Source organism: Arachis ipaensis, chromosome B04 (genome assembly GCF_000816755.2).
Source record: "Arachis ipaensis cultivar K30076 chromosome B04, Araip1.1, whole genome shotgun sequence".
In the NCBI taxonomy this organism is placed as follows: Eukaryota; Viridiplantae; Streptophyta; class Magnoliopsida; order Fabales; family Fabaceae; genus Arachis; species Arachis ipaensis.
In genome coordinates this window covers 78,584,208-78,598,329 of record NC_029788.2, presented here as the reverse complement: position 1 = coordinate 78,598,329, position 14,122 = coordinate 78,584,208, and the positions used below count along the sequence as shown (strand labels likewise).

General features: G+C 30.7%; 1 protein-coding gene across 2 annotated transcripts in view; it reads left to right on the top strand.

Moving 5' to 3' along the window:
- Positions 1-8,699, top strand: part of LOC107639408 (delta-1-pyrroline-5-carboxylate synthase) — a 10,921-nt gene extending 2,222 nt beyond the window's left edge. Inside the window, exons 2-20 of one of the 2 annotated variants that reach the window (XM_016342896.2) lie at positions 1,242-1,313; positions 1,463-1,566; positions 1,814-1,916; positions 2,107-2,268; positions 2,892-3,181; positions 3,822-3,972; positions 4,303-4,467; positions 4,857-4,934; positions 5,194-5,283; positions 5,388-5,474; positions 5,807-5,893; positions 5,973-6,069; positions 6,393-6,496; positions 6,589-6,664; positions 6,853-7,003; positions 7,098-7,166; positions 7,847-7,913; positions 8,017-8,087; positions 8,387-8,699. In XM_016342896.2, coding sequence (XP_016198382.1) covers positions 1,242-1,313; positions 1,463-1,566; positions 1,814-1,916; positions 2,107-2,268; positions 2,892-3,181; positions 3,822-3,972; positions 4,303-4,467; positions 4,857-4,934; positions 5,194-5,283; positions 5,388-5,474; positions 5,807-5,893; positions 5,973-6,069; positions 6,393-6,496; positions 6,589-6,664; positions 6,853-7,003; positions 7,098-7,166; positions 7,847-7,913; positions 8,017-8,087; positions 8,387-8,468 — 2,106 coding nt within the window. In that variant the 3' untranslated portion in view covers positions 8,469-8,699. The remainder of the gene's footprint in view (positions 1-1,241; positions 1,314-1,462; positions 1,567-1,813; positions 1,917-2,106; positions 2,269-2,891; positions 3,182-3,821; positions 3,973-4,302; positions 4,468-4,856; positions 4,935-5,193; positions 5,284-5,387; positions 5,475-5,806; positions 5,894-5,972; positions 6,070-6,392; positions 6,497-6,588; positions 6,665-6,852; positions 7,004-7,097; positions 7,167-7,846; positions 7,914-8,016; positions 8,088-8,386) is intronic. The other variant, XM_016342897.2, reaches the window with a different exon arrangement.

The window sequence follows — 14,122 nt, the reverse complement described above, 5'->3', positions numbered from 1 at the left end:
ATAATATTTATATTAAAATAAGTTATTATGAAACAAAAATAATATTGTATAATATAAAAGATTTCAGGTCGGATTCGGGTCTTCCTGAATTCCATCCGGAAACGACACCAAATAAAAAAAAGGCTAATCCGAATCTGTAAATATGTTTTGGGTTAATGGGTTCGTTTAGAATCCGGTCGAATCTTGTTCGATCATAATAGTAGGAAATTAGGAAGCATGGATCCCGCTCTATCCTTCGTAGCATATTCTGTTTAAGATATAAGGTAGCGTTTGGTGAAGAGACAGAGACTGAAAGACTGAGACTGAGAGACAAGGACTAAGAGATAGATAGAAATAAATTTTAGTATTCTATTTAGTGCAAAGTAGGAGATAGAAATTAAAACAAAAATGAAACTCTAATTTGATTTGTACAAAAAGTAAAATTAGAATTAATTAATTGAAATGAGGGTATTTTAGGTATAAAATGTTATTAAAATTTCAGTCTCTGTCTTTAAAAATTTCAGTCTCCTGTGTCCTTATTTTTTGGAAGTACTGAAATACTAAAATTTTAAGGACAAAGACAAAAATTTTAATATCAGTTTCTGAACCAACAAACATTATACTGAATTTCAGTCTTGGAGTCTGTGTCCTATTACTTCAAAACAAACACTACCTTAATGAATAGGAATAGCAACGTTGTTCTACGGAGATCCATGTGATGTGCAGTTTTACTAATACTATTATTATAGTATTATGGCTTTGATGACAATATTTTTGTGAAGTGATACTCCATGANAATGAATTGATATATTTAATTAAATATATTTAATTAATTATTCACAAATTTATAATACCATATTTTTGTGAAGATGTTATCATGTGAATATTTTTGTTTTTGTGAATATATTTCAAATGAGTAAAACAATATCTATAATAAATTAATAATGTAAGGGAACTGTCGCATTTTATTGAATATGTGCAACATAACATTAGATTTACTCATTCATTTCAGCTCAAACCATTTTCCATGCACTGATTTTTTTCTTCCTCCAAATTTCTTTATATCCCAATTTCCCAATTAGATTAATTTTAATATTTTTAATATAAAAAATTTAATTATAAAATTAAAAGTAGTATAATGATTCAAATTAAAAAAATATATAAAAATGTAATTAAACTTTATTATTGTTGTTGTTGTTGTTGTTGTTGTTGTTGTTGTTGTTATGTAATTAACTGATTTTTTTATTTTTCTATGGTTGAAGGTTGGAACTGCGGTGGTTACTCGCAGCGATGGAAGATTAGCATTGGGGAGACTTGGAGCTCTTTGTGAGCAGGTAAACCCATAGAGCATGATGCAGTTTCAAACCACTTAGAATAATATTGACTAATACCATAGATACTCCAAACCAGATCCAAATATGGTTAAATCCTTACTCTGGTCATGTAACTTTTGTTGTGACTTTAGACTTATGTTTTCTTGCAGCTTAAAGAATTAAATTCTAGGGGATATGAGGTTATATTAGTGACTTCAGGTGCTGTCGGCCTTGGACGTCAAAGACTAAGATATCGCAGATTGGCCAATAGCAGGTTCATGCTTTCCTTACATGAATTTGTAGAATGATATTTTCTTATATCAGACATAAGAGAATCTATTGAGTTTCAATAAATTACTCTTTTTTTTTATTAGCACAATCTGAGCATGCTCCTAATTATTTAATTAGGGTTTGACCTCAATGAGATTTAAGGGATTTCATGTTTAGAATAGGTTGATTTTAAGAGAGCAAGCAAGAAAATCTTAACCATAAAATAACCGATTTAATTACTTATTATGCAGTTTTTCGGATCTTCAAAAGCCACAAGGTGAATTCGATGGAAAAGCATGTGCAGCCGTTGGGCAGAGTAGTCTTATGGCTCTTTATGATACCATGTTCAGCCAGGTGCTTAAGCATTTGAACCTATAATATGGATTCCTAATATCTTTATATCTATAACCATCACTCTTTGGTATATCCTTATGCAGATTCAAGAATGTATTAACTAGTGTTTCTTTGATTGATCTCATATAACATAGTTTCCTCCTTAGTTATTGATTATTGATGCTGATATATTATGATTTGGTTGGTGCAGCTTGATGTGACTTCATCCCAACTTCTTGTGAATGATGGCTTCTTTAGGGATGCAGGTTTCAGAAAACAACTTTCAGACACTGTGCACTCACTATTGGATTTAAGAGTTATCCCCATTTTCAATGAAAATGATGCTGTTAGTACTAGGAAGGCACCATATGAGGTATCTTGATTTTCCTTATCACATTTATTCATTTGAAATCACTCTTATATATTCATGAGCACATCTAAGATTTTCTTGTTATAAATTACATTCAACTTTCTAATATAACAAATCAATAAGTGTTACCTGTAACATCAATTAATCTTAGCGGGAGATCAATGTAATTTACTATGATTATGGTTCTGAGAACCGGACCGAATATCAGTCGGTTCAACCTAATTAATCAAAAATCAGTTATCAAATTAGTCTGAATCGAGGTAAAAAATCGTTTGGAAAGAACTAGTCAAAAATCGAAAAAATAGGTTTAAAAACTGATTAACCAATCGAATGGCTGCGATTTTTTAAGGGTTAACCGGTTTAAAATAATAAATTACAATTTTTTAAATAAATGCATATTTTATACATAAATATATTATATTATTATATCTGGTTTAGTCCCGGTTGAACATCGATTGAATCTTTGAACTTCTAATTCCACTAGTTCAATAACCGGTTCAATTTTCAGAACTTGACTATGATTGATGCATTTTAAGCCAGAGCTGTTCCTTTGTGACAAATTACATTTGAAACAAGAAACTTTGGTTATCTTGGTTTTATGACATACAATTACATTTAATTGCAAGCACTGCCCGCAGGATTCATCTGGTATATTCTGGGACAATGACAGTTTGGCTGGTTTATTAGCATTGGAACTAAAGGCTGATCTTCTTGTTCTGTTGAGTGATGTTGAAGGCCTTTATAGTGGCCCTCCATCTGACCCAAACTCAAAGCTAATTGATACATATGTGAAAGAAAAGCATCAAAAGGAAATCACTTTTGGAGACAAATCAAGATTGGGGAGAGGGGGTATGACTGCCAAAGTTAATGCTGCTGTTTGTGCTGCTTATGCTGGCACCCCAGTCATCATTACTAGGTACTCTTTTTAATTTATGATTATCATTTCTTTTGGTATGATCTTGCTGGTATAAAAAAGGGGGTTGATTGCTATGCATTTATAAACAGAGTGTAAAAGACTTTTATATTGTTTTACAATTAAATTTTCGTGTGTTGTATGACTTGATATAATAGATTATTGAATTAAACGTTTGACGTAACAATACATGATTGAATATCTATGTAACACTTACCGTAACTTTTTTTCGTTTCACATTTAAGAGAAATAATTATGTGGAAGATCGAATAAATTACGGATGAAATCAAAGAATTAAAGGAAATTTGAGAGAACGAGAAACACAAAGAATCACACAATGTCCATTATAATCAATAATCACTAATATTAATACAATTTTCTACTGTAACTATATCTATCTCTATTAACTGGTCTAATTTTTATCCCATTATAAATGTTGCATCCCATGCACTTGTTTGTCATGTTTGTTAGCCAATAAGTTTCCATTTTGTTTAGCGTGGTCAGAATTAAATTAACCAAAATGATAACAAATTAAATTTTTATTTTGAGCAATATTGATTCTTTTTATATGTACAAAATACAATCATACTTGTGGATGTTTCATTTTTTTAATGGCTTTCATTATCTTGAACCTCTTTTGAAGTGGCTATGCAACAGACAACATCATAAGAGTACTCCAAGGAGATAGAATTGGCACTGTTTTCCACAAAGATGCACATCTGTGGGCCCACATAAAGCAAGTGAGTGCACGTGAGATGGCAATTTCAGCACGTGATTCTTCAAGACGACTTCAAGTAAGTAACAAGGGTTTAGCTAACATGTATCCTAAGAACAAGTTATAGTTACTATTAGTAGAAGTTTTTAAACTTTTACTTAAATAAATGAATAACAAATACATTGAAAATTTAAACTTTGTATCTTAATCTATATAAATTTTTTTAATCAATAACATTAACTTGTGCTGGCACATATTAGCTAAATCCAAGTAACGATTGCATTTTTATGCAATTAACCTTCTAGTACTTATAGTTGCCTTTTTGGTTATTGCTAATAATGATACACTTGAATTGGTAATTGGTAGTCTCATTGGTACTATATTGGGATTTTTCTTTTTTCCACTTCAGTCTTTAAACTCTGAAGAAAGGAGGAAGATATTGCTAGCAGTGGCAGATGCACTAGAGAAAAATCTAAGCTTGATAATGGAAGAGAATGGAGTTGATATTGCTGATGCAGAGCTTGCTGGATTGGAAAAATCACTCATCTCTCGTTTGGCCCTCAAGCCTGAGAAGGCAAGAATTTTTATCACTTAAAAGTGAAAATACTGAAACATAACTATGCCCTCTTGTTTAGATCATTGACTTAAAGAGAAATGTTATATGTATATATTACGTGTGTGACATTGCTTACTATTGATTTAGTAACATGAATTCACCAATTAGGTATTGTATCGCGTACTAATTCGTGTGTATCACATACCAATTCATCTGCGAATTGAAATGTCATATACGCTTATCCGTTTTCATATTGGAATGTATTTAGTTCAATGTAATTATGAATTTAACATGTGATTCGGCACGCTGGGAGACATTGCTTACTTGGATGCGTCACTTTTGTGAATTCTTTTTTTCTTGATGTGATCATGTTCCTTGTGTCTTACCTATACTTTCTGTATTTTCAGATTGCTGGGCTTGTGAAATCTGTTCGAATGTTGGCAGACATGAAGGAACCTATTGGTCAGATTTTAAAGAGAATTGAGGTCAAAACTCCCTTATATCTACATATATTTTTTTTTTAATAAAAATACAAGTGACACTATTATTAGATCACATATGTATTCATGTCCGAATTTTCTTAAATTTGATAACCTTGATTCTTCAAGATTATATGACATGATTCAATGGTTGGATTGATAAAATTCATACAGTATGCAAAGTTATTAAAAAACGGTATAAGTTGGTAAGATTTATTATTTGCTTGCTACGTATTAGTTTCTGACTAGTGCTATTTGTATTCAGCTAGCAGATAAACTCACACTAGAGCGAATATCGTGTCCTTTGGGTGTTGTCCTAGTTATTTTTGAGTCACGACCAGATGCCCTTGTTCAGGTTAACATAAAAATACCATCCTTCTTAGTCCTTTTCATGGTGTGAATTTGTATTGTTGTGTTAAAACATTGATGATTAACATGTTTGTTGATACGGAATCATAGATTGCTGCTTTGGCAGTTCGAAGTGGAAATGGTTTATTGCTTAAAGGTGGAAAGGAAGCCAAAAGATCAAATGCTGCCTTACACAAGGTAAGTTCCTTCATTTTAGGTCATTTTTCTATTAATTGTTATTTAAAATAATATAAATCTATCAAATTTATAGTACCAAGTTGCATATTTTGGAATGATCGAAGGAGGCAATTTGCAAAGAAAGGATATAATACATTTATTTTAAATTCGATTGAGTCATACACTTTTAAATTCAAGATCTAAAGCACACATAACATAAAGCTCATGAAGATAAAATGCAAATAACCCTTTATTTTATATATGACATTGTTGTTTTATCTGATTAATCTGAATCAGAACTATGTGTTTATTTGAAACATATATCATATTTAAGATTTCATTACTTCTTGCAGGTTATTACTTCAGCTATTCCAGAAACAGTTGGTGACAAACTTATAGGACTTGTGACTTCAAGGGAAGAGATCCCGGATTTGCTTAAGGTTGATAAAAATACAAGTAATACTCCTAACAATTATTTGTCCAGATGATGTTTATCAAACTAATTATACTCTGCAACAGCTTGATGATGTGATAGATCTTGTTGTCCCCAGAGGCAGTAACAAGCTTGTTTCTCAAATCAAGGAATCAACAAAGATTCCTGTCCTCGGCCATTCTGGTAATGTGACACATCAAGTTTCTTAAAAGGCTAAAGCTTCATTTTGGTCCCCCTACATTTTTAATTGAGCATTTCTTCGTCATTATTTTAGTTCTTTCGTTAGGTATTAGTTGATGTCTCACGTTAAGTTACACATGACATTTTCAACTGATGTGACATGCCATATGTCACTTAACACGACACATTAGTAAATCCATAATGGCTAAACTAAAATAACCAATAGAATTACAATTTCAAAATATCAAGAATTAATCATATTTACAAACTCAAGGACCAAATATAAATTATGATTCTATTAAGTTTTCATTTTTTTTTTCATGCAGATGGAATTTGTCATGTGTATGTTGACAAAGCTGCTAATATTGATATGGCGAAGCAGATTGTAAAGGATGCAAAGATTGATTATCCTGCAGCTTGCAATGCAATGGTAATTACAAATCTCATCACTTGGAAATAATTGATATAAATTGTGTTAAAGGACTGTGCTTATTATAATATATTTTGTGCTGATTTTATTAGGAAACCCTTCTTGTACACAAGGATCTGTCAGAAACTGGTGGACTTAATCAACTTGTTGCTGAACTCACAAAAGAAGGTTTCAGCTTAATATAAATGGATTTAGTTATAATGAACAATATTCACTCAAAATTAATATTCTCAAGAGTTTAACTTCTATGCATTATAAACATAAAAATTTGCACAGATATCAAATCTAATGTTATCACGTAATGTAATAAAAAGAATTAATCATTTTTAATACCCTTTTTAATAATTTATTGGCAGGTGTTGAACTATATGGTGGACCAAGAGCAAGTGGCTTATTGAACATTACTAAAACAAGTTCTTTCCATAAGGAGTATAGCTCACTAGCATGCACAATTGAAATTGTTGATGATGTATCTGCTGCCATTGATCACATACATCAATATGGAAGGCATGCTAGTTTCTTTTGCTTATTTTTCATTGTTTTGATTTTTCTAAAGTCATAGACATCATTGTTATGCTAAAATTACTTTACCATGTTGCAGTTCTCATACTGAATGCATTGTTACAGAAGACCCCGAAGTTGCTGAAACTTTCTTACGTCAAGTTGATAGGTACCTATAGGTTTTTATTCTTTTTTCCATATTGTTTAACCTTTGATGTTAAATAATGGCAATAGAAAATAAGGATGCATTTAGATTCTATCTCCGAGATAGAAATACTAACACAACGACAAATAAAACAGATATAGGATTCTTCTTTTGGGCAAAGGATTAGATGGTCCCATTATGTTTGAGATTATTAAGTGGTCCTAATTAAAAACTATTAAATTCTAGTTTTAATGTATTTTTAAAATAATCCTTAGAAATTTATATTTGCAAACAAGTCCCTCTTTTTCTTTATTCATTTATCTCTAATCATAAACTTAGGATATAACAATGTTAGTTTTCCAATAGAAGAAGAAAAAAGTATTTATCAATGGTGTCCTTCATTATTCCAGGATGATATGTTCCATGAATACCATCCATGGCTTTGAAATAATTCTTTCTCTGAGACATAAAACTTTGTCTATGTTTGTGTCACCACAACCAAAGGAGTTTCTATGTTCATTGTCAATATATTTCTATTATTTAAATGCATATAATTTTGTTTGAAACATAATTCAATATCTTTACATTGAATGACATTAATGTTTCACGGAATTTCTCACATAACTTCCCCATGAATATGAATAAGTCATGTTCTTTACTTTACGTTGATAATTTTGTTTTATTTTGTCCTGATAAATAAATAGTGCTGCTGTATTCCACAATGCAAGTACAAGGTTCTGTGATGGAGCACGCTTTGGTCTTGGAGCAGAGGTGGTGTATCTTCTAGAAATGACATTGTGTTTGCAATAATCACATTTATTTTCTCAAATGTTATTCGTTTTCTTTATTATTATTATTATTGATCACTGATCAGGTTGGAATAAGCACCAGCAGAATTCATGCTCGAGGCCCTGTAGGAGTTGAGGGGTTATTAACTAGTAAATGGTATGGACTCCTGCACTTTTTTCTTGATTTATTTTTATTATTTAAAAAATAAAATAAAATATTAGCACCACCAACAGGCTAACTGAGAAAACATTTTCCGTTATTCTGTTGTATGTTCAAAAAATAAAATAAACTGTTGTATGTTTTATTATGTTTAATTTTGTTTCCTTATCTACTTTCAAGAACTTATCAACTTTTTTTAAATTACAATTGTAAACTATTTGCATGAGTTACGAAACTAATAAATACTTTTCAATTCAACAAATAATATTTACGATAAATGATACAATTTGCTGCAGGATATTGAGAGGGAGTGGGCAAGTGGTAGACGGTGATCGAGGGGTCACTTACACTCACAAGGAACTTCCAATCATAGCATGATTATATATAATCTAAAACCAGAAGTTGCTGTGATGCTAGCTAGCAGTGTACAACCTTATCACAATTTACTTCCACTTCTTCCCTTTCCTTTTTTTTTTCTTTGTATGAATGATATTGTTTAACTATGTTGATCTTTGATGAAGTATTACTAGTTACTAGAGACTGTGATACTATAATGGAATAACAAAGTTGACACCACACTAGTAATGTGAAGCAACAATTGCTTGTGAACTTGAATATGTTATTATTATTACTATTATTATGTTATGAACACATGATGCAACTTCTGTTATCACATTCAACAAATAGACAGGGGCCGGAATGGGGTTTTGGTGACGGAAAAGCACGTTTCGGTGATGCTTTTCAACTCTATAGCTTCAGTTTTCACCCATCGCACCGGAGGAAATTCCGGCTTATTTACATTGTGTTGGTCAAAATGTTTAATCGCATTAACTGTTTTCTTAGGCCACTTCTTATTCCCACAAATGTGTATTATACGGTTTGTTTTGCTTTTGCAGTGAATTAATTAATTAACCATGCACCACCAAATCTAATACATATTGGTCAAAATTCATGCCAAATGCTATGGTGTAACAAAATTTACACACACGTCTACATCAAGAAATGGTTAATACAAATGCTCTATCTCTTCACTTAGGGGTTTCAGAAGCTTAGACCAAGCTGTTATATGGTAAATCTAAGCATTATCTTCAGTAGCCTAGTTTATTAGTTGAGTTAATAGTGAAAATCGTCTTCCCAAAATATCTTGATCTCCCTTTTCATTCCTGAAAAAATAAATTAATCAAATTCGTTTCTAAATAATATTTTTTAGTCAAGTTCATCCCTATGATAGTTTCTTGACGCTGCTGTTAATCTGCAACGTGAAATGACAGCGCAACATAGTAAACACTTCGTTTTGCACTCTTCATCTCCTGAACAAGCGTTCTCATTCGTTCTTCTTCTTGCACCTCTAACTGATAGAGAAGTCTCACTGCCGTTGCACAGTGTTCTCGTCACCTCCGCTGTCACTAGTTGAAGCCATCCCTGCACGCGATTCTCGTTGCTCCATCGCTCTCTCAGTCGCCTTCTCATTTTCTCACTCACGCATCAAAGAAGAAGGCTGAGCCAGGAGCATCACTCTCCTCCTCTGCTTCTCTGCTTTGCCGTGACGTCAGTTCAGGTAGGCCTTCTCTTTTGTGATTTTTTTTTTCTATTTCTGTTATGCTCTAACTGCAACTGAGATCATATATATAATAATTAATCTTAATAAGAAAATCAAGTTGGGAATTTCAGGGGAGAACGACATCCATGTCTATGGAGTTGATGGCTATGGAATTTTAGTACTGAGGAACAGAATCAGCAAGGGAGAAGATGGGTAATGAGTGAGGGTTTTTGTGTTAGAAATGTAACTCCCGGTGACGAACAGGCGACCTTGCCACTGTCCGATCGGACTTTCAATGACGGAGAAGGGAAAAGACAAGTACCCTCAGCAGCGATTGTGTTCACTCTTAATGGCAGCTACAAACACCGCTCATGGAAGGGATTAAGTTGTTTATGGTAGGAGTGTACATGGTTATGTCCGTCCAAAGACCCGACCTGGACCCGAACATAGTAGGGGTTAGTTTGGTGTAATTTCATTGGGTTTAGGTCAGGTACGGTTAAGGGTGGCAATGGATAGGGTAGGATAGGGTTTAGAGCCAACCTTAACCCTACCCGCGGGTTGAGAGTATCTCAACCCTAACTCTACTCGCTCTTAACCCGCGGATACCCGACCCTACCTGCGGGTTACAACAAAAGATGCAACTTTATTATATAACTTGATGATAATTTAAAATAAAACTGACTTTAATGTAAAAAAAAATATTAAATTATCAATTAATGATCTTCTTTTAATAACTAAGGATCTTTTTCATTTAGTAAGAGATCTTTGGTTCAACATCCACTTAAAACATATTTTTATATAAGTATATAACATATACATATATAGGGTGCGGGTTGGTCAGGTAGGGTTGATGCACAACCCGCACCCTACCCGACCCGTACGAGAACCCTACCCACACCCTACCCTACCCGCTGTGGATCGGGTTGGCAATCCTACCTGATCGGGTGGGGTCAGGTTGAGTACCCGCGGATAGGGTACATGTTGCCACCCCTAAATACATTATCTAAGTCAACTTATTGGATAAGAAGAATACAGAAAATTATTTTTTTAATGTCTCTTGTGCATGACTTGTGAATTTATATTGCAGATTACTCAAATTACCAATTAATATCAGACAAGTTAGGCATGGAATTTATATTCCAAACCAAAATTAGTACCTAAGAAACTTTCTTCATCTTATATTTATGCTTAAACTCAAAATAATCTATAATAAAAAAAATTTAATATGTAACGTATTGATTAATGTATATGATAATAGAGGATCGGATATGCTAGACCCACTATTTCTATTTTTTTAAATCACAAACTTAGAGCTCGTTGATAGCAAAAGTTACAAATAAAGTTGAGAACATTCATTGAACAATAACTGAAAATAAAAAAATATATAATAAAAGAGATATATTTTGTAAAAAAAAAAAATCAAGGAAAATTACATAAAAAGATGTACTAATATATAGGATGCGCAAAAGAAAAAACTACATAAAAAGATATACTAATATAATCAAGGAAATTATATACCAAAAAAAAAATCTGCAAGACCATATGATTAGCAATGAAATTTTTAATATGGAAACCTCATAACAATTGCGATGTACCCTGTACCGGAACTATGCATTTCAAAACAATTCACTTATATCTCTTAATCTTAGAGGTTTCGTTCAGATAATCCCACCACATATATGAAGTTGAGAAAGAATGCACAAGAAAAGAGTTGAATCGTGCAAAGATTTATTTCTGATATGAAATATGAATAAAAGTATAAACTTCTAGTGGTGATGGATTTTTTATATTTATGAAAATTTTGATTATTTTGATAAAAAAGTTTGATTATTTTATTGTCAAAACCTTGATTATATTTGTAGTCAATTATTTTATTTTAAACAATATGTAAAATAACATTTTGAAAAAATTTTAAAGGTTAGTAATTTTAATTTATATTGGCTAACATTTTTAGCCAACAATCCAACTATCTAACAAAAACTAAATGTCAATAAGGATAAACTACTAAAAATGACTTAAATACTGACATAGATCAATTATACTAGTTGATTATTTTTGTCAAATATAAAAATTATTTATAATATATTTACTTATTTTTGTCAAATTTTATAATTTTTTAAAAATATTTTAGTCATTTTGAATTTTTGAAAGAGTTTAACTTTTGAGTTTCGCTATACATCTAAGCATTTTTGTCAACTAAATTCAACCAAATTGACTCAAACCCAACAAAAATCACTTATGCAACGTGCGTGTGAATCATGCACTTCTTCTTCTTCATGATTCTTCTTTTTTAGCATGTTGTTTCCACCTCCGCTTTCTTCTTCTATTGGTACTATTTTTGCTACATTTTTTTTCTTCTCTTTTTTGTCATGTGTTATTGCATTTATTTTTTTTCTTTGTTTGATTTTTTTCTCTTTTTCTTGATTTTATTTCTCTCAACAGAGTGAAATAAGAACTATATGAGAAAATGAAATAAGAAAAATATGAAGAAGAAAAAGATGAAAAGAAAGAAGAAGAAGAAGAAGGAGTTTTGAATTGTGCAGAATTTATCGAAAAAATAATACCGAAATTTCTTAATAATAACACATAAATTTTTTAATTTTTGACACCGAGATTTTGCTACAAAAATACAGAAATGTCTTCTTTAATACTGCATTTTTTTCTTTTTAATATTTTTCTTTCTTCTTTTTTCAGGAGCATTGCTTCTCATATTAGACTTGAATGAACATGTCTGTACTGTATTGCAATCTTATTCAGTTGAATGAATATAGATTCACACTTATTGGATTGAATTTTTGTCAAAAATAAAAATAGCACCAAAATTTGTTTAAAGTGACACCAAAATTTAAATACAATGATAAAGAATGTAAAAAATAAATTATATACGAAAAGATCATTAACTCTATAAAATGAAATAAGATAGTATCAAAATTAATTAAAATTGACTCTAGAAGTTCAATAACACGAAACAAAAAATATTAAATCTTTCTAAAAAATATTACACATTGAATGAATTGAATGCTTATCTTATATATAAAACAATACATACATTTCTAAAAGATAATACCGAAATGTCTTCATTCTAATACTAAAATTTTTAACTAAATGATATGATAGAATTAAAAACTTATTTCATGAAGACTTGAGTTGCAGATTTACCAATTTTAATAGAAAAGAGAATAAGTGAGAAAATATATAGATAATGCAGCGAAATTAAGTAGAACAAATACAAAAATTCGAATACAAATGAACACTGTCATTTACATATAAAAAGACGATATTTTCAATATATAAAATAACACATAAATTTCTGAAAAAGAATACCAAATGGCATCACTCTAATACTGAAATTTTTAACTAAATGGTATAAAAGAACTAAGAATTTATTTCATGAAGATTTGAGTTGTAGATTTACAAATTTTGATAGAAAAAAAATGAGTAAAAAAATCTATAGATAATACAACGAAGTTAGCTAGAACAAGTACAAAAATTCGAAAGAGAATGAACATTATTATTTACGTATAAGAAGAAGATGATGACGATGATGATAACGATAAAGATGATGATGATGATAATGATGATTATAAAAGAGGAGGGGAAAAAGAAAGGAGGAAAAAAATTCAAATGATAAAAAAAAGAGGAGGAGGAGTAGGAGATAGTGGTGGTGGTAACAATGATAATAACAAAAGAGAAAGATGAGAAAAAGGAGGAAAAGAAGAAAAATAGCAGTAGAAATGTAAGTAAGAGCGCACGTGAATATGAAACAAATTATAACAAAATTTGGTTGAACTTAGGGGAGGAGCTTTAGTTAGACAATAAAAGATCCTAAATTTTTTTATAAAAAAATTAGTAATATATCTCTAAAAAAAATGTAATTTAGTTGACTTAAGTACTTAACTTTAATATGGGTATCTAAGTTCAATTTTCACCTCTTAATTTTAAACATTAGTAACTTGATCTTTGGACTTAAGCTGAAGAGGGTTTTCACATATTAAAGGCCTTTGTTGACTTATTCAAAGAAGACATTAGTATATCTCTAACCTTTCATTGTTCTCTCTCTCATATTTATTCTTGGTCACACTTATAAAATTAATGGTGAGTGATCACAATTTATTCGCTCAATTGTTAAAAAAATTGAGAGAATCCATTCCTATCAAAATCTTTCATTCTAGTTAAAAAAAAATCAAATCAAATCTAAAAAAATTATGTAACAAAAAAAGATAACAAAAAAATCATAATTGAATCCTTACCTCTCAACTCTCAAGAATAAAAGCTTCCTTGCCTCTGTTCAAAAAACCAAAATTCTCCGGTTCAAAAAATCAAAACACGCTATCTTTGTTCAACAAGAAAAAACAAGCAAAGTAAGTTTTTAATGGTGTCAATTATAAAAAAAAATAGGTATTTTTATTTATTTAATTTAATATTATTTTATTTTTTACTGTTTATTTGATTTAATTTTTTATATAATACAAAATATTAGAATATCCCATAA